This window comes from Taudactylus pleione, unplaced genomic scaffold, assembly GCF_031769625.1.
Source record: "Taudactylus pleione unplaced genomic scaffold, aTauple2 ptg000108l, whole genome shotgun sequence".
Taxonomy (NCBI): Eukaryota; Metazoa; Chordata; class Amphibia; order Anura; family Myobatrachidae; genus Taudactylus; species Taudactylus pleione.
This window is the reverse complement of record NW_028284510.1, coordinates 4,102,591-4,123,972: the sequence shown is the minus strand read 5'-3', so window position 1 is coordinate 4,123,972 and position 21,382 is coordinate 4,102,591. Positions and strand designations below refer to the sequence as shown.

Below are 21,382 nucleotides of genomic sequence, written 5' to 3'. Positions count from 1 at the left end.
AAAAGTGTAAGCTCGGCTGAATTGCCTTACCAGGAGACACTTATTATTATACAAGGTGGATCTACAGATACGATAGCTTAGAAAAGTGAATGTCATTTATGGAATTGATTCAAGTCGGCTTTTTAAATCTGAGTGGATTATGAACCCATGCCACAGAGAAATAACAGGAGCCAGTGTCAAAACCCTGTGTGTCTCCTTCTTACATTGTTTTGTTATCCAGCAACATCCTGGAGTGTGAGGTAAGATTTCATGGTTTCCTACAGTATATCTGTGGAGCTTATTATGTTGTTTAAGCAATGTTTGTAGACCTTGGTCTTATGTATATATTTAATGAAACTTTTATAAATTGTTACTTGAGAAAAAAAAACGTTCTAATTACATGAACTGCAGATAGACATTAAATAGAGTCACACAGCTACAAGCAGGATTCATAGGCTGATTACACAGATAATGATCAAATATGTTATTTATTGGGGAAAATTATAAAATGGTAACAACATCTTCACTATTTTTTTTCCTTTTTAAAGACATATTGGGACTTATGTTAAGTTGGAGGCAATTCTTTTTTGCATAAAATCTACATTTCCGTACTGCACATACTCACCAAAGGGTTTTTTATATGTCCGTCTAAAAATCCAGCTGCACCTTATTCTTGTAACTCCATAAACTATGAGAGGTGGGTTAAAAAATGAAAGGCAATTGTAGGCCTAGAAAAGTGAGTGTGTGTTCCATACATGTCTATTTTTTCTAATTAATGCCCAGGAGAAGTATGGGGAGGAGTTACTGCTGGTCCTTGAGGGGGCTGGGCCCATGCACTGTTGCAGAATAACGCTGCAAATCATGGTCTATGAAGAAGTGACAAGACCAAAATTATGATATTATTAAATCATGTCATAATGGCTCCATCCCCTCCCCACCAACCGGCAATTCAAAACTAGAAAGTGGGAAGAATGTGGGGTCACCAACACTTACTGGAATACTTGGGACTACCTAAAAATGTGGGAGTCTCCCTGGTCTTTCAGGAGAGTAGATAAGTATGGTGTGTTTACATAATTATGACACAATTAGAGGCGGACAAACCCATTAGACAGTCAGGGGTATCTCTTATGGGTACTTGAATTCCTGGTACAAAGTGTGTTGTGTAAAAAGTAAATAAAGAAGTGTACCCCTTCCAAAAATAAATATAAAATAATTCTGAACTAAACACCAACTTTCACAGCTAGAGTTGGGTATCACTAATGCAGGTAAGTGAGCTTGTGCTCAATAATCCTACAACCAGTACTAGGCTTTATTAGGCTGGGCAAGTCCCACTATAACCAGTAAGCTATGGCAGCCTTAAACTACTTGGGTATGTAGAAAATAGCAGCTAAAAAACCACATGGACCTATGCTAATGGGAAAACAATAAATATTTTAAAGAACCATTTATATTGACAAAAATTATTATTGCCCCTCTCTTAAATTCATTTTTATTGGCTCCTTTAGCAAACATTTAATATTGGCAATTTAATATCATTAATAAATAATATAGGTCTGATAGCATTAATGTGATACCCTATTACAGTGGTTCTCAAACTCTGGTCTCAGGACCCCACACAGGTCATGTTTTCCATGTCACCCAGCAGGTGCACAGGTGTATTCATTACTCACTGACACATTTGATAAGATCCACAGGTGAAGCTCATTATTTCACTTGTCATTCTTTAAGGAGACCTGGAAAACATGCACTGTTTGAGGTCCTAAGGACCAGGTTTCAGAACCTGTGCCCTATTACAATCATTAAATAATATTTCCCCATAAGATAATTATTTGTGTGTTTTCCACTTATATTCAATACAAAGGGTTCTATTTACTACAATCCGCAAATTGAATGCAGATTGTAGTGTGATATTATCGACTGAATTCGCATTGCGAATTCAGGCAATATAACAGGGATTTACTACAAATCCCTTGCAGGGACAGAGCTTGCGATAAAGCTCTGTCCCTGTGAATCCCCTCTACACATTGTCATGGTATTTTCGCAAAAAATACTGTGACAAAGTCCCTGCACATGCGCCGACCGGCCGCCGCTGCTACACCCCGGTGCTAAGCTCCACCCATGGTGCTAAGCCCTGCCCCCATGATCATGAACTCCCCGCGACCCCTCCTCTCCCTTAATTACACTTACCTGCATGATTCGGGCCCCCGATGTTGTCCTCCATGCCTCCGATCAGGTGATCTCCCATATTGCACTGGGACCCGATCACCTGATGACCGGGCCACATTGCACTATGGGAGATTAGCTGACCAGAGGGGAGACATCACCGGAGGCCCAATCACTGGTCCCGGAAGTCAGGTAAGTAAAAAAAAAATTTGACAATTTGTTTTTCTTTTTTTTTTACAGTAATCAGCTTGCGGTCTGTTTAGACCACACAGCTGATTACTGGGACCAACTCCCGGCTCTGCTCTCCCCGTTAGAGTGGAGTAGGAGGCCGGTAACCAGGGGAGACCCTGGATAACACCACCTCCACGTGGCATTATTATCACAGGGCTTTCCATGATATTTTTTTACAATTTATTTTTAGTAACTTTGGTTGGATCACATTTCCCATTACAATTATGGGAAATGTGATCTGCTTACTAAAAATAAGTGATACTTAGGGGTTGGAGTAGAATTTTACGAATTTTACTCCAATTGCCCTGTAATAACTATAGGTGATACTAAAATAATGTGAAAAGGGTGTGATCACCCCTTTTCACTTTATTTTAGTAAAAATAATGTTAATAAATAGAGCCCATAATGATTGTCCACCTAATGAATATATTACGTATTCTCATCTTTTCATTGCCAAATAACTCTGTGGCCATTTTTTGACAGTTTTGAGACTGTCTAGGCAACTTCTAAATGCTATACATTCACAGCAGTTTGAAAATCACAGAAGAATAAAATGGTGAATGAAGGATTGGGGTAGTTTTTAAATTAAATAATTTCAAGGGAATTCAATTAGCAGTTGTCCTTTACCGCAGCTGAAAAAAAGTGGTAGCCTCGGGCTTTAATGCATGGATCTATACAATTAGAGCCCCTTTTTCTTGCCCTATAAATTGATGCGCATTAACCCACATAATCTGGGATAAATTCCCGGACCTATGGATTAACAAAGTTGCAGCACCCACAAACGGGCTACTTAAATAGGATTTCTTTTAGAGCCAGCTCTAGCTCGGAAAAAAAATCCTTGTTAACTGCAGCCTACGGGCTGCCCTTCACTTTAAGTGAATATCCCTTCTGCTTCACTTAGCCTGCTGCTAATTTAATTCAGCCTTAGTCTGCTATGTGTTTTAGGTATTTTCTAAAGTGGAATCATGGGACCAAGTGATGCCAATTTTAATTATTAGATGTCCTCTCTTTTATCCACATTTAAAATTACAATATCATTTTCTATTGTTGTAGTGATTTACAATTTCCTTCTTCCTGCCAAGAAAATGGAGAATATTTCCACGTTTGACTCAAGCATCAGTTTAAATGTCAACAATATCTCGAGAAAACTTTGTTACCAAGCTGCAAAGGAAGATAACCACATTGTTAATTTTACTAATGTTTTCTCAGCTGTAATTTATTCATTAACTTTCTTACTGGGAACAACAGCAAATGGGTTTGTCATCTGGATCAAAGTCTTCAGGATGGAGAAGACCTTCCGTTCCATTTTGTACCTACACCTCTTTATTTCTGGCTTAATCTACTCATTAATCCTGCCATTGAACATTGTCTACTTTGCCTCTGGAACTTATTGGCCATTTGGTTCTTTCATGTGTAGGTTAAATAGTTTTATTTTATATCTTAATATGTTTCTTAGTGCCTTCATTCTCACTTTATTCAGTATAGACTATTGCATTGTCATAATGTTTCCCTTTCATTATACTATCCACAGGAAACCCTACTTGGCTTCTGTAGAAGTCCTTGTCATTTGGATCCTTGCTGTCTGTGTCAGCATATTGTATTTCGTCTTTAAAAATACATATGACTGTCATGGCCAAACCAAATGCCTCTATAGCTTTGATTATAATGAATTAAATGGACTTAGTGACATGGGTAAATCTCAATATCGGGCAATAGTAATAATTCCATTCTTTGTAGGTTTTGTCATGCCTTTCTTGATAATATTGTCCTGTCTTGTGGTTGCTGCCTTGATTTATCATAGGAAACAATCTTCAAAGTATACCACAAGCTTGAAATTAATTTTTTCAATTCAGATTTTGTTTGCCATTTGCTGGTTTCCCTACCATGTGTTCTCCCTTCTGAAATTGTCATCATCCATTACTGGAGAGAACCATATAGATGGAGTTTTTGAAATTGGTCTACCAATCACAATGAGTCTGACCTCTGTCATTAGTTGGGTCAACCCCCTTCTGTATGCCTTCATTTGTCCAGATTTTAAAAAAGTTTTCTCCATAGAATCTATACTTTTCAAAAATCCTTATTAACCACAAGGAGACAATACTGTATTTCAAAACAATGTGAATGGTGTTTATTGTATCCTTTATCCATAAGAATGTGAGAATATAATGCTCTGCATAGTATGGCTCTCATTGATTAATTAACTTTTGTATTCTGAATGTACACAGAAATAGACTATGGAAAAAAGTATAATAACTGTACATAGATTGAGTCGGATGTATTTCAAGATGCCTTCAGATCAGAAATGGTATAATTTGTGTCAGGCTTATGCCAGGCATATAAGTGTGTATACCCTGTCCAGGCAACACTGCTTTGTAAATACTTGTCTAAATAGGCAGATAAATAAATATGTCCATTCTTTTTCAGGGTTACATACAGGTTATGAGCAAACTGAGGAAATATTTTTTTACCCCTTCATTGATGAAGTGTCCCTATATATAGCAGAGTTCAGTCAAGGTTTTGACCACTGCTGCCTGTCCTGCCTGGGCCATTGCAGTGAAGTCTGCAGGGTGCATACAGTTTTTTTTTGTGGTACCATGTGTTGGAAGGTGTGTGGCTGGAACCTTAAAGACATGGGAGAGGAAGGTGATGGAATCAGATAGACAGAGGGAGATGAGGCTGGAGATGGAGAGACAATGAGGGGGATGAGGCTGGAGATGAGGCTGGAAATTCAGAGACAGAGAGGGGATAAAGTCAGAGATGGAAAGACCGAGATGGGTATGAGGCAAGAGATGAAGAGACAGGATGAGGATGATGCTGGAGATGGAGGGATAGATGAGTAAATAGATAGATGGAGAGACAGGGAAGGGGATGAGGCTGGACAGACAGAGAGGGGGAGATGGAAGGATTTAGATACAGAGGGGGAGATGGGGCTGGAGAGACAGAGAAGTGGATGTGGCTGGATATACACAGTGGCAGATACATGGGGGGATGGTGGTGAGGACATGTAAATGGGGCTAGAGAGACACACACTGTATGAGGCTACAGTGAGAAAGAAGATGAGCCAAAAACACAGGTATACTGGGCCCTAAGATTTCTGTTGTTGGCCCAGCCCATATGTTACTACAAAGTATATATATTTTTTATCATGCTACTCAGTTTTTTCTGTTTTGTATCTGTGGAAATGTATGGTGCATTTCAAATAAAAACTATTAATAATAATAATATTGCACCAAACTGTACATACGAGGCTTGTTCAAAAAGTAATGCCTAAATGCTCATAACTCTAAAATAATATGCAACATTTATTTGAAACTTTGTCAGTTTGTTCTTTAATATATCTGCTAACTATATATGTAGTTTTGTTTAGGTAGTCCAATAAATACCATGGAATCCAAGATGAAACAAAGAGCCGTCATTGAATTTCTGGAAAAAGAAAGCTGCAGTGCTACAGAAATCCACAGAAGACTGAAAAAAGTGTCTCTTGAGCATACAATTGACTATAGCAATGTCAGAAGGTAGATGAAGCATTTTTAATTGGGAGAATCATCCGTGTGTGACAAACCTCGTGGTGGCAGACCATCAACTGCAGTGACAGCAGAGAACCAACACAAAGTCGATGCCATGATACAGAAAGACCGTTGTGTGACCATCAGAGATATTAGTGATGAACTGGAATGTAGCCATGGCACTGTAGAAACACTAGTCAATGATTTGGGATATTGTAAAGTGTGTGCTAAATGGGTTCCAAAGCAATTAACCAGGGATCATAAGGCCCAGAGGGTGGAAGTGTGCAATGACTTTTTGAACAACTTTGAAGCCAACCCTGAGATGTTTTTGGAAAATGTCATTAAAGGAGATAAGACTTGGGTATTCCTTTATGACCCAGAAACATAGGCCCAATCAAAGCAATGGAAACACCCAAGTTCACCTAGGCCAAAAAAAATTAAATCACAGTGATCCATAAACAAAGTCATGGCCACATTCTTCTGGGATTGCCGAGGTGTTATTCTCATCAATTACTTGGAACAAAACCAATCAATCAACAGTGATCGATACATTATTACACTTAAGAAGCTGAAAGAAGCCATCCGCAAAAAAAGGTCAGCAATTCGACTGTCAAATGTCAGCTTAAACCATGACAATGTCAGACCTCACACTTCGATGGCAATATCTGCGGCCATTGCCAAATTGGGGTGAGCAATAATGCCACATCCACCATACAGTCCTGACTTGGCCCCTACTGACTGTCATCTGTTTGGCCCTCTCAAATACTGTCTCCGTGGTCAACATTTTGAAGTCATAAAGTTTGTTAAAAACGCCATATGTTCCTGGGTCAAACACCAACCACTGGAGTTTATCCAAAGTGGATTCACAGCTTGGGTTGAGAGGTGGAGAAAAATTTTGAGGGCAGATGGTGAATTTTTTGAGTAGAGTCATTCTGTTACTAAGACTTCAAAGTAATTTACTGCAAATTTTCAAATCTGTATCTATAATAAAATTTGAGTTTCGAGCATTTAGGCATTACTTTTTGAACAACCCTTGTACTTTGTGAAAACAGTTCTTCATTAAATCCACTCTATTATAAAAATAATCATAAAGTACAAAAAGAAAGAAAAAAACATTATTGTGTACATTGTTTTAAAATAATATAATTGTTAGAATTGCTAAATATGTTGTTCTGGGGAAATTTCAAACATAGGGGTGAATTAAATTACCCACTGTAAATTACCACGGGTAATAATGGGCTTTGACACCTTGGGCTATTCAATTAGCCTCCTACATTTGCCCAATAATTTTGTTAACACACAGTAAACACATGCAATAACACGGGACAGAATCCGTGAAAAGTTCATGGACCTGTGCATTAACTGGCAGTTGTCCCCAGATAACTGCACAGTTAACAGAGATTTATTTTTGGGTCTCAAAATATGAGGCTAGTTGAACACAGGCCTCTATTTCAATTAGCACCTGTTAATATGACTAATTGAATCCAGACCATAGTCTTTCTATCTATCAAAGATGAGAGTCCATTCCTGATTGGTTGACTGTCTATTAAATAGGTGTGCTTACCCAACATTAACGGATTTGGATAACTGACGTTAATACATTTCATGAGTTTATAGCAGAACAAAAAAAGAAGATTGTTGGTAAGTATTTACATAAACCACAACACTACAGAAAATGTTTAAGCAGTGACTGTTCAAAAACAAAAATTAAATAACAAATCAATTAAGGGGGAACTGTTACAGGTTATTATAAGTATTTGTTCACTAATTTGAGGATACAACCATATGAATTCTCTATTAATAATTACAATTTATACAGGGGCAGTATTTATAAATAAACAGATGACAGGGGCACTATTCTTTTATTTTAACAAGTAAAGTGAGCCTGGATATGCCAGGTCACCTCAGTCTGCCACTATTCCACCCTTCTCCCATATCTGACCAGCCCCACCCCTGATTTCTGCAGATCCTCCCCCACTCTGATTGCTGGTTGTTTCTCCTTCCCCCTCACTTCATTCCATCCCAAACCTTCCGTGGCTCCACTCTGTCCCATATGCCACCTCCATCTGCTCCTTCGATCTGTATCCCATACGGCACCCCATTCCTGATGGCCGGCCAGGTTTTTCTCTTCTGTTGCACTAGGTCTGTCCCATCTCCTTTGCTTTAGGAGACCTTGACCAGTGGCATGCTTCACGGCTTCCTCTGTGCATTCATTTTGTAGATGGACCCCTACCTATGATAACACTATTATAATATGGACCATCTTCGTGCATCTGCAAATCCACCTTCGAGTCAACGCCCATTAATTCCTAATATATTTTATTACACTTCCCTGTGCATGCATCTGAAATTGCAGCTGTGACTCTATACAGACACAATCAGGGCACATGTGTAGTTACATAGCATGATACTCAGAATCAGGCCCATTGAATCAAAGTGTACTCATGCAAACATTATTACCATCTTACTAGAGCTGGCTCAAGGGTTTTTCTAGCAGAGTACACATACGAGCATGCCATCTCATATGGGACACATTGCTGTCACTACTGAGGCCCAGGACCGATGATAGGAGGCAACTGCTAGCCACTGACAGCAATGTGTCCGTACTTTGTGGTGCCTATAAAGTAACTTCTGGTTCAGGTAGCACTGGGCTATCTTCTGTGTGGCTCAGATTTAAATGGTGACATGGTGGCATGATATCATAGTAGAGGGATGAGGGTTTAATTGTTTCCTATTTATTTTTTGTTTCTTTGTGTGTGTGTGTGTGTGTGTGTGTGTGTTTATGGGGGGGCTCCAAAATGTCTCAGGCAGCCCTGCTTCTTACCTATATACAGTATAACATTATTTATTAAATAAGAATTTCTATGGCAACTCCAGGCCCCCAGAAGAAAATAGGCCCATAGGATTCTCTGCTGCTCACCACTCAGTGTGGAGAGGTAGTTCAGTGATATAGTATGGGGAGGTATTGTTGTGAGTTAGCACCGATTATATCTCCTGCGGCGAAACACAATAGGCCCTTCATAAATTTCAGCTCTAGGCCCTATGTGGACCTTAATCTGGCACTGGATACAAGAGGACACATCTGTATGTGTGTGTGTATGTGAGAGTGTGTGTCATGTATTGGTAAGACTATCAAAAAGTGAAATGTATATTAACTAGAATATTTACTGATACCAAGGCACACAAGGAGGAAGTGAGGTTACACCCTCCCTGCATTAAATAAAAGTACAAAGGCTAAAAACAAGTTTTCAAATTTGATATTTATTTTTAAAATCTGCTGTATATATCATGAGTCATATTTATTGTGTAATGCACTGCTTCCAAGATATTTCTGTCCCTTATATGTGATATTATTGTATATCATATTTGTTTTGAATCTTAAATTGGCCTAATGTGATTTTCTCTGAGTCACACTGTCTATCTCCCCTCAATCTTCCTGTATTAGGACATATCATGCTAGGGAAAGATTTGTCTGACCTCTGCACAGGGGCAGAAATAGCGGAGGTTTAGCCAGTGCATTGCACCGGGGCCAGCTGTGGTGCAGGGGCCCATAGCCGCTGCTGCACCCCTGCTAGTGTCCCCCAGGGCCCAAGTGTTGGGCAGACTACAGTGAGTAGCGGTCTGCACTACACAGTTTACAAACACACAGCTGCCAGCGGCAGCTGTGTGTTTGCTCTACCAGCCAATGAGAGCCAGACAGACTCTCATTGGCTGCTGCATCATCCGCGGAGGTAGCCGGTAGGAGCTTACTCATGAGCTCCACCTTCTGGGTCCTCCTGCAGAGGGTGATGGGAAAGTCGTCATGTCATCCCTTCCATCCCATAGTGTAGAGCAAGAGCGGGCCCAGAGGAGCAGACAGTGGTGGTTATCGGCAGGAGCGGGGATCAGGTAAGTTGTGTTTTAGGGTGTGTGTGTGAGGGGGCATGGAGACTGGAACAACATGGGGGGGCTACATGTGGCACTATATAGGGGGATGCTACTGTGGGCACTGTATGGGGGGCAGCTACTGGGGGGCACTGTATGGGGGGTGGCCAATACTGGGGACAATGGGGACAATGTAAGTGGAGACTAGTACTGGGGGCAATTCATAGGGGGGATTACAATCGGGGGCAATGCATAGGGTGGATTACTGTTGGGGCACTGCATAAGGGGATTACTACTGGGGAAATGCATTGGGGGAAATACTAGTGGGGGCAATGCATAGGGGGGACTACTACTGGGTTCACTGCCTAGGGGGGATTCCTACTGGGGAACTGCATAGGGAGATTACTACAGGGGGCAATGCATAGGGGGATTACTACTGGGGGCACTGCATGGGAGGATTACTACTGGGGGCACTGCATAGAGAGTACTACTACTGGGCTCAATGCAGAGGGGGGATTACACTCCTATCTGCGTGTGCATGTTTTCTTGTTTGGCCTGTTTCTTGTTTGCACTCCTATCTGCGTGTGCATGTTTTCTTGTTTGGCCTGTTTCTTGTTTGCACTCTTATCTGCGTGTGCATGTTTTCCTTTTTTTGGGTTCAACAATTAGCGTTTAGCAAGGTGATGTTCTAAACTCACCTCAATTTGTTTCCCATCATTTAGGGGCCGAGCAAAGACAACGGCGTCATCGCCGGCAAAGACGGCGCTCTCGTCCCCTCTCCCCAACCCCCAGCCAAACCTCCTCTCCCCAAATTTCCCACAATTCCCCCTCCACCCCAGCCTGCCCAGACCCTGTCGCCCATCCCTCTTGCCAATTTCCCCTCCATCCCAATTCCCCCTCCCCTCAAACCACCCCTCTCTTGACCACCCCATCTCCCGAATCTGTAATAACCCCTCCCACCTCCTTGGGAAATGTGACCACCTCCGAGTAGGACGATGGAGTGGTTTCGGGGCCAGCCATCATTCACAATGGTATGTTTCCCTTTTATCCATTTTTGTTAAGGTAAATATGTTGATGTAATCCTTTGTCTGTGCTTTTCCAAATTTTTGATTGTTTACATTTTGGTTAGATATCTGTATGTATTTACATTTCACAGCTGATTTCCCCATACACATATCCCACATGTCAAAACAGTCAAACTTGTATCTCTGGTTTCCGTTTTCTCTTTTTTTATGGGTTTTTTTTTTTTTATTGTTCAAGGTTTTTTTTGGAATGTGGTTTTGACAACACTATTGTCACTTTTTGCTAAGTCTATTTTGCTTGAGTTTTTTTTTTTAATCATAAATTATGGATTCATTTTAGTAAGCACCACAATTTTCTAACCCACAGAGGACCAGAGGCGTTTGGCGGACCTAGCCGGGTGCGTCCAACTTATGCGGGGGCACGTGATTGGTCTGCCGGTGGTCCTGGATAGGATGGTGGGGATCCTGTGGCACTAATTTTTTTGATTTTCAACAAATTTATTTTTCTACAATAAAAAGTTACATTTTGAATACAGTATCATTCCTTGTCTCAAAATCATAGATTGTTTAAACTTACATAAGTAGACTCTTGCAGCAAGTATTTGAAACTAATGTCAATAAGATTGTGGTAGGATGTTTTTTTAAAGCAGGCACATGAATCAGCTAACACTAACAATAGGTTTTGAGAGTTACCAGATGTTTTTTTGTTGTTTTTTTACATTGACATGTTCCAATTTGGAGTTAAACCTGTTTAGGCCTAGATTCCAAAGCATACTGATTCTACATAATACCTTTTTGTGTTTGTTTTTACCCACAAAGCATAGTTAAATAATGAGCAAATTGAAACATTACAGGATTAGCCATTAAGCAAATTTTCCTTGGGTGAACCTGCTTACACTTGCTTGTAATGTTGTAAAAAATTGTTTTGATTCCCAAAATCAAAAATTTATTCACCATAAAATAAATACACAAAGTGTTGGTTCACAAACAATACACACAGTGATACCAAAATGTAAAAACCAGCAAACACCATAATAAACTTAAAAAAAATAAATCAAGAACTGGTTGATGAATGAGCATGCCAACATGATTCCACAAATGTTGCATTTCAAAATTGGATCCAGAATATATATCCAATGTGGCCCCATGAAGTCATTTTTTGGGAGCAGGAAGTAGTCATCGTTTCATTCCAAAAGATTATGAAATAAAACACAAGATGGGAAATAAAAAAACGATTAATTTGATGGTAAAAACCATTCCTTTCGACATTGTGTCAAATAACTTATTTTGTGCCAATAATTACCTAAAGAATCTGGCCACCACATCATCGCGTATGGCCCCCCACATACTGACCTCCAACCAACCTCGGGGGGGCCATCCTCAGACAAGGCATCCTCTGGCTGCATTGGGACACCACTCCTTATGGCAATGTTGTGAAATTTCCCACACAGGACCACAATTTTCGAAACCATATCCGGCATGAGTTCGCCACCAGAGCGGTGGAGGCATCTGAATCGGCCTTGTAAAAGGCCGATACAGCACTCCACCAATTGCCTGGTTGCTGTAAGTGCGGAATTAAAATTACTTTGTGGGCCTGGTGTGGGAGCCAAATTAGGAGTGAGCAGCCAGGGCGTGCAAGCGTAGCCACTGTCTCCTGTGAAAAAGAAGTGACAACATCAGGAACACTGTGTATCAAGCTTTGCATTGGTATGTACTAAAGGTCTCCACTTACCCAGAAGCCACGCATCACCAGCTTGTAGGTTTTCTAATTTTTGCCATATCCCTGATTGCCGGATGACGAATGAGTCATGTGCACTCCTGGGTAATTTTGCATTCAGGGACAGGATCTGGAGGGAGGCATCACATACCACCATTACATTCAGGGAGTGATAGTGTTTTCTGTTCTGAAAAATTGCCTCCAGCCGTGCTGGAGGCTGTAGTGGTATGTGAGTACCATCCACAACTCCTATGATGTGTGGGAAGCCAGCTATTTGGTAAAAATTGGCCTTGGCCACACTAAGAGAAGCCATATCCAAAGGCATTGTAATAAAATGATGGAGGTGCTTGAAAAGGGCCTCCATCACTGCCCTCAGGATCCTAGAAAAGGAGGATTGGGAGATTCCCGCCACTATTCCCACCGTGGTTTGAAAGAATCCTGAGGCACAGAAATGTAACTCTGACAATAATTGCATAAGTGGTGGTATTGCTGTAGGACTGTCAATTTGCCGCTCAAGATCACTCTCTATTAATGAGAGAGTGTCTATGATGATTTGTGGAGGGAGACGGTATCATCTTAAAACATCATCATCAGGCATTCCAAAAAGGGAGACACGTGTTCTATATATCTGGGGCCTTGCATGCCTACGATGCCTATGCCTGGGACAAGATTGAGGTTGGTCGTCTTCTGGAAGCATGGCCAAAATTATACGACCAACATCAACCTGAAAGGGTAAGTAATGTAGTTAATGTATGTTCAATGTTAATGTAAAAAAAAAATACTTATCTTTCCGCTAAAATCCAAAGATGCTTACATGTCGGGGTATTGTCATGATTGCACCAACCTGCATTTCAAAAACAAAAAATTCGGTAACAATTTTTGAAGGTCATTTTGAACTATTCAGAATGTTGAAAATTGACGATCAAATATGTGTGCCTGAACCAATATGCAAAAAATAAAACATACATTGAGAGGACTAACAAATTTGTCTTAGAGAAAAGCAGCATCAAAATTAAACGCTAAATAGTTTGCATTTTTACAAGGGGGAAGAAGGAAACAAAAGTGCGCTAAATAGTTCACTTTTTTACAAGGGGGAAGAAGGAAACAAAAGTGCACTAAATAGTTTGCATTTTTACAAGGGGGAAGAAGGAAACAAAAGTGCGCTAAATAGTTTGCATTTTTACAAGGGGGAAGAAGGAAACAAAAGTGCGCTAAATAGTTCGCATTTTTACCAAGTTAGGAAAAAAAACACAAAAACCTTACTGAGTCACAAATATGCGAATAACAATACATGAACATTTTTAAAACATGTTATAATCCAAACTTACCAATACACTACAAATAAGTCACAGTCAAAAAACTTCTTTGGGGCCCAGCCAAAAAAAAACTAAAAAAAACATACAGAAGATTTTAGGAATAAGCAAAAACATTTTTGTTGCCATAATTTCAAACAGGATAACCTAAAAAAACATATTGCCAAAAGAGATAAAATTAGCAAAGACCAACAACCAAAAATGCGAACGGAAAATGCGCCTCCAAAGAACTCCAAAATAACGCCTCCAAACAGTAATCCCTCCAACAATACACTACTACACACGAAACCTCCAACAATCAACACCCGCCACCTCATCTCAAGTCGCAAAAAGCAATAAATAGTGTTTCGTTTCACGCTCAAATTAAGGACGGATCATAGGAACGCACAATCAATGATGCGGTCGAAAAATAAGGATGCATGTATAAATACGTCACTGAAAAACACAAACGGTCTGGTGTAGTTGAAGCTTGAACAAGCAAAATGGCTACAGACCAGCAAAACAGTGGCCAAGAGGCGGCCGGTAAGTATTTCACTCTTTTGTAATCAAGGATTATTAAGAACCAGAATATATTGAAAGTTTGACATCCATTTTTTGTTTAATTTAATGTAAATAGGTGTTGAGGATGACATGGAAGAGGCTGCTGGGCCCAGTGTCCCAGCAAAAGTGGCAAAAAAGAAAAGGCAGCCACAATTCACTAGAAAGGAGATGGAGGTTTTGGTTCAGAAGTGTGTGGACATCCTGCCACAGGCAGAGAGGATTATTGGTGTAAGCCAGAAGTGGAGAATGTGGGAGGAGATAGCCAGTGCTGTTAATAGGGTGGATGATGTGGTCCGTTTAGCCCGGGATGTCTAACGGCGGTAAGTTAAAAAAAAAAAAAAAGGATACAGGCCCAATTAATGCAGGAATAATGCAATCTTTTTCACCCACAGATGGCAAGACTTCAAATACCACCTGAAGCAAAAACTGGCAGACAGGGCTAGGCATGCAAGGGGGACAGGTGGGGGTCCCACCCCTGTGTCATTGGAGTTGAATGACTTGGAAGAGCTGGCACAGGGGTGTGTGCAGTATGTGGAGGTGTTTGGCGTGTCCAACATGGATACAGACATACCAGACTTTGCGGCTCCTCATGTTGGCCCAGATAAATGTTGATATGTAACCAACTCTGAAATGTTTTGGTGACAATATGTAGATTCTAATGTGACTCTTTTCTCTTTTTTCTCACAGAGACAGAGGCGGATGAGTCTGCTCCAAAGGGGAGCCTTGGCCACAGAATTTCGAATTTCTGCTGGCTCTGCAGGGGAGGAACCAGTATATCCGGCTGAGGACCCTGCAGAAGCCAGTCCAGGGCAATCCCCCTCGCAGGCAGTGGCACTCCTCACAGAACTCAATTTTAAATCGGATTTCCATACGGAGATTCTGCAGAGGATGGACGCCAGTCTGCTACGGGTGGCTGAGGCCCTGGAGCAAAATGCTGTGGCCAACGTGACCATTGGTCAGGCCCTGGCTGAAAATACCAGGGCCAACATGAGAATCGCCAATGCCCTGGAGCAGCTCATTCGCCAGCACATGGTGGAGCCGACCTCCCTTCCTGCCGGAACATCTGGATCCTCCACCTCTGGCACAACAACAGCCATTCCTCCAAATGTGCCTATCCCTGTGCCTAGTCCAGAGGCCACAACATCTGCCTCTGGACAGGCCAGCCTGATGACATCCCGGACCCAGTCTGGCGCCCACCCTCCCCAGCCAAACGGGGAAAGAAACGATGTCAGCACTGGCTACTTTTCCCACACTCCTTCTGTGCTTGCCCCATATTCCTTAAGGACCAAAACTTCCCTCTCCTTTCTTGTGAATTGTTTTTAATTTTATTTTGCTTGTTTGCCTAAACTTGCCATTTTTCTTTGAGTTTTTAAAAAAAAATAGTGGGTAACAATGCCCCCAAAAATCTCCAGCAAAATGCACATGATTTGTGCCATAATTTGTGGAGTTAATAAAAAAGTTTGCAAATATTCTCAATTGTATTGTGACATTATTTGAAAAATGTTTTACAGTTAATCCTGTACCACAAGCCAAAAACAAATTCTTTTACAGCAAAAAAAGGGTTAAAATAAAATGATTTAAACACAAATGTTGCTTTAAGGAAAACTTGGAAATGTTTAAAAAAAGGCAAAAACTCAAGGCCAATGCAAAAGTTTACAATACACACAAACATGATAACAATATTGCTACAATATCACTAAAGCACCAAAAAATAAAAAAATATATAGTTTAAATTATACGCTAATTGGTTGTGTAATCCTGAAATTAGCTACTGAGATTTTCACCTGCGTACGGTTTTGTGCTAACCAAAAAAACTCTTTCCAAAACACATTACAAGCTGGTTTTCAATCCAAAGTTGATTGTTTTTCTGACAAGCCGTGATAAATCGAGGAAACATCGAGGAGGCCGGGACCGGAGGAGAAGACCATCGCCATTGTGGTCGAGTAATCCACACCCCAAGCTGTGCTAGCAGTTTGAAAGGAAAGAGGATCAGCCAGTGACGTATGACTTGGTACGAACACATTTGACGTTCGCATGAGCTAATTTATGTACGCCCAAAAAACGCCTCGCCACGCCTGCGTTTTCCCATCTCCACCCCCGTCAACGCCCAAAAACGGCCTGTTCTGTCAATCACATTTGACATATCACTTCCTGTTCGCAATTTGCCAAACGAGTAAAAAAAAGCTTGCAATCTGCCGTACGCACATGCGCAGTGTTACACCGACGCATGCGCGGTTTCTCAACATCAGAACGCAACGAGCGTACTGCTGCTAACGAGCGGCTCTGAATGAGGGCCAATATACAATAATGCATGTAACGGGGTAGGGTTTCTTAGTGAATGAGTAATTAATATCAGATGATGAGTCTGTGATCTTTGACATCTTAGGCTCTGGTCATCATGACATCTTAGATAAAATCTTCTTGAAAGGTTGGGGTTATCTCTTCAAGCAAACATGAAAATAGGCTCAAATGTATCACGCCACAGTCTGACAGACATTCAACTTCACATATCATGTAGTCCACAGTAAAAGACAGTTTTATGACTTATTTTCAGATTATAAAAGAAATTTTAACCAATATCCATCTGAATCACTGTAAAAGCTACAAACACATATATTAATATAAAACCTGCAGGCAATACTGACTCCATTTTTATATAACCAACAATTCCACTGCTTATTAATGCCAATTAACACCTAAAATACTTAAATCAAAATGGTGCTAATTACAGAGTTCTAAATATATTTCTAGTGAGATAGGAAAAGGAAATGAGGATATAAGAATATAGTACATGCTCTGGTTTCGTCACGCAGGACTATTGGTAATTGTGTGGAGCGCACCACACCCGCCAGAGTTAGTGAAAACCTGGAGATTTGCAACAGTAAAGAGATTCTTCAATCCTTCATTAGATTGAGGCCCAAGCCTTGTTACCATATATATCCAGCAGCTGGCTTGTGTGCATGCAAGTATTTAAGCAGAAAATATTGGGGGGAAAAGTAATATGTATAAGCTGAATTTATATTGCGGGTACATACAGAACAGGCTTTGTGGTCATAAGATAGGTAGTTGAGGATCCTGGTTTTGGGGTACACACATTCTTGAATCCAAATATCATTGTGGGAAAACACTTTATACATATGTATACTAAAGCACTGGTTAACAAAGCCATCATGATAAAATGCGATATTTGCATAAACCAAATAGTTATATCTTTTCCTATCCATCCGAAAGCATCCCTGCCTTGATGTTGGTGCATGCTTTCTTGTATATCTTGTAACTGTTTTATTTTTTCTCAATGGGATTATGATTATCTAAAATATTAAAACAGCACATGCCTTTGAAATGTTCACATCCACTACCTGCTTTTAGTAACAAGTAATCTATGGCTACTTTGTTTTCTAACATTTCTTCTCTAATTTCTCTTAATTCATGATTAATAAGAGAAATAGCAGTGCTAGTGGTATTTATAGTTTTAGCCATTCCACAAGCAATACTATTTATGACCCTGGTATTGTACACACTGAGACCTGGGATCCCCAATAAAGAGAAACCAAAAGCTTTATACTGTGCATCAGATAGCACAGGCAAATCTGACCTACAATTTGGAGGTAATGACCTTTTCCCTCATGTTGAAGACATTAAAGAGGTTATGTTGATGTGAGCTGCAAGAAATGTCAGTCGTCCTAAATAACAAACCCCAGAATACTTAGATGGAAAATAAGAATAAGCACTATTCCCACATACCAAACATATACCCTTTGGAAAATATCTATCCAGATATATAAAATTAACTTGGACCTCCTCTATACAATTATCAGTATTCCCCAAAGGCTGACGAAGAAGCCTCTCAGTAATATTCCAACCCTGTTTCTGGCTGTGCTTATATGTTATATTTTGTTACATGAAAACTTTCAAATTTATCTGTATAGGTTTAAATTTACCATCTATAACTATCATAATGGTTTATTCTATTTACGTAAAAACTATGGGAGCGATACAGTTTAATTCAATATTTACATATACAATAGGGAACTTCAGATAACAACTGGCACCTGTAATGATTATGCCATGTATTATTATTATTTTATTTCATGATAATGAGGTATTGGGCAGTGTCAGCAATCACATATGAATCATAGCTGGGTGTTGCTACCTGCTTACCACAGCACTTGGTTCCAGATCTCCAGCCAGTTTGAAGGTTAAAATTCCTACTATTAATTTTCTAAAATCAACTTTATTAGAAGCATTCTAAGGTCTAAAGATTTATTACCCTCCTTTTTCATTGTGGGTTTGGGTTGAGCAGGACAACCTCACCTGTCCCACTCTCCTCTATTACCCTCTTACCATACCAAGCTATTTCCTTATTCACTGTTTGAACAGTGTCTCCAAAGCAGGGATCAGATCAGCCTCCTCGTAGGCGCCTCTTGCTCGAGAGCTGGAAGATGCCGGATCGGCTACTCTCTTATACTATGAAGCATGAATCCAGGTAGGCTTCCCAGGAACCTTTACTGCAATAGAGGTGGTAAGGAGCACCTGGTACGATCTATACATGATCCTAAACAAAGAAAATTACTTACTATACAAACACTCACCAGGATCCAGGTCATGGCCTGTTGTGACCCGGGAGGAGACAATTCTCTGCTGTATCAATAAAACCTGCTTGTTTAACAGTAGTAGTATTTTATCATGGTTGTCCTCTGGACCTAAAATTAAATGTGGTCATTTCCTGAACAATATCTCATGTGGAGACTAATTGTATGGAGACCTGGGAATAACCCGGATGCTATGCAAGACTTGAGTAGGACATTCACCCAATTCATTCCTGTATCCTATGTGACTTTTGACATTTTATTTTACGTTTCTAGTGGCTTGTAGGTGCAGTAAGTGCAGTGCACCCAGAAATACTTGTCCTGTGACATGTGTGCCCTGATCATAGTATACTTAAATTTAAATAACTTGAAAACCTTCATCTGTATAATTAATACTTTACACCAGAATATCTAATACATCTCTACTGGGTGGAAACTGTATGAAGTCAGTCTGTATTGCTAGTAAAGGTCCTTGTGAATGGTGGATGTGACAAATGGGTGCGAGAACCATTCTTCCTTGGTTCACCTCCTAATCAAGTGAGGCAACTGCTCTTTCACTGCATAGGAGGAGAAGTTGGGAGCACACCAATATACCTTACCATTCCTTCCCTTACATTGTGAGTAAGCCTATGGGTTGTTTCTTCCAGGCCAGGTAATAGTGATTGGTGTTACTGGTCATCCCCTCTCATTTTCCCAGATACCTTCCACAAGGAGATTTCTTACTTAAAATACGACTAATATATTTTTCACAAGTTACAGATATAAAACCTTGCTGTGACCCACACATTTTTATTTTTAGGAGTTTAAAATTCTCCTTATTGCAGCCTGCTTTGCTGTTTCATCAGACTGGATCATGTTAACAATACATTTCTTTAGGCAGCTTGACATTTTTTTAAGCATTGGACTATGCCTGCGGAGTATAGTAGTGTTGAGTAAGGTTTCAAATGCATTAAATAATTCAATATCCCTGAAGTCTGAACTGTCATATGTTACACAAATTCAAACACATTCATATTACATACATCTAAACATATCCAGAATATGCCTATATTAAATTACCCTTCTCAGAATCAGACTTTCCTCATCCTCTCTCCAACTCTATAAGTGTCACTGAAAATACACTTTTTTTTTTCCAGGCAAACTTTTCACATTCCAGGATCCAATCGTCTTCACTCTATACAACATCTTTATACTTCTACATACTTTCTTCACTTTCATATACTTTTTTCCTTTTGTTACTGTTAGGAATAATCTATTTACCTTATTTTATCCCCCCCCACCACTTATGACAATCCTGTCACACACAAACAAAACAAACAAACAGAACATCCCTTACCAATCCACATAATATTTCATATCCCAATATATATATATATATATATATATATATATATATATATATATGTATATATATTAAACTACTGGATGCAACATAAAACATAAAAAATATTTCTAAACATCAACTAAGATATTAAAGACTGTCTATACAATATATTATATACTTTTAAGATCAGGTATTACATCTGAAACTTGTACAGTACATCTGTATGTCATTGCACAGACAGACTACAATTCCCAGCAGCTGCTGAAGAGGTCAGGAGTCCGGTGGTCAGACATGTGGCAGTTGGTCAGGGAGAGAGAGTCTGAGGTAACGGTCTGAGAGCAGGACATTGGTGCAGGTAATAGACCCCTGACAGGAACCAGCACTATTAGTGAGTCTGGACATGGAGGTGGAGAGTGGAGCCGCAGACCAGCCCTTGAAAGGGGGTCCTGAGGTGTCCGTTTAGTGAACATACCTGCACTGCAGAGGTGAGTTATGCTATTTGTACTACTCCTGAAAAGGGAATATTCATAAATCTATGTGCACTGACAAAAGAGGACTGGGTTAGAGAGCATACACTCACTTTAAATAGGACATTGTATACTTCTTACCTTATCATTTGAATCTGTAGTGTTGTAATAGTGTGATAGGATTTGTTTATTATAGAGTTATAACAGGATGATATAGTAACTCCTTTAGGAGCAAAAAACCCATTAGCTTATAGGTACTTGTTGGAGACAAATATTTCTTTGTGCATGAGGGAACCATGTAAAACATTAACTGTATGTGAACAGTACAATCAAAGAAAACGTTCTTGTTCAATAAATATATAATTTGCTCATAGAGGGGAATTCAATATGAAATGTAAACTTCGCTGTCGAAGTTTACGTTTCATATCAGAGTTTTACCTGGGATAAAGTATCGGGCGCACGCCCGCTTATCCCCGTAAATAAAACTAACGAAAACAGGAGGCTGCGAATGGGATTTGCGTAAAGTTAGGAAATTTTCCTTAAAAAAATTGTAGGAACCCCCTAAATTTGTAAGAACATGGGGGATCACTATGGGTATCCCCGTTTTAGCCTGCAAATGAAAGTGAGGGATTTAAATAGCCGCAGCAGGTGTTTTTTTCCCCGACAT

The 21,382-nt window shown here is 40.0% G+C and overlaps 1 protein-coding gene across 1 annotated transcript; it reads left to right on the top strand.

The window, feature by feature from the left end:
- On the top strand, window positions 1–6,905 carry LOC148525468 (chemerin-like receptor 1). Its single transcript, XM_088470970.1, has 2 exons — window positions 1–239; window positions 3,427–6,905. Exon 2 carries the CDS (start codon window positions 3,459–3,461, stop codon window positions 4,455–4,457), a length of 999 nt encoding a protein of 332 aa, XP_088327096.1. The 5' UTR covers window positions 1–239; window positions 3,427–3,458; the 3' UTR covers window positions 4,458–6,905.
- Window positions 6,906–21,382: the final 14,477 nt, after the last annotated feature.

Bases quoted from the DNA above. Each gene is read 5' to 3' on its own strand.
- LOC148525468 (XM_088470970.1), top strand. From the start codon at position 3,459: ATGGAGAATATTTCCACGTTTGACTCAAGCATCAGTTTAAATGTCAAC.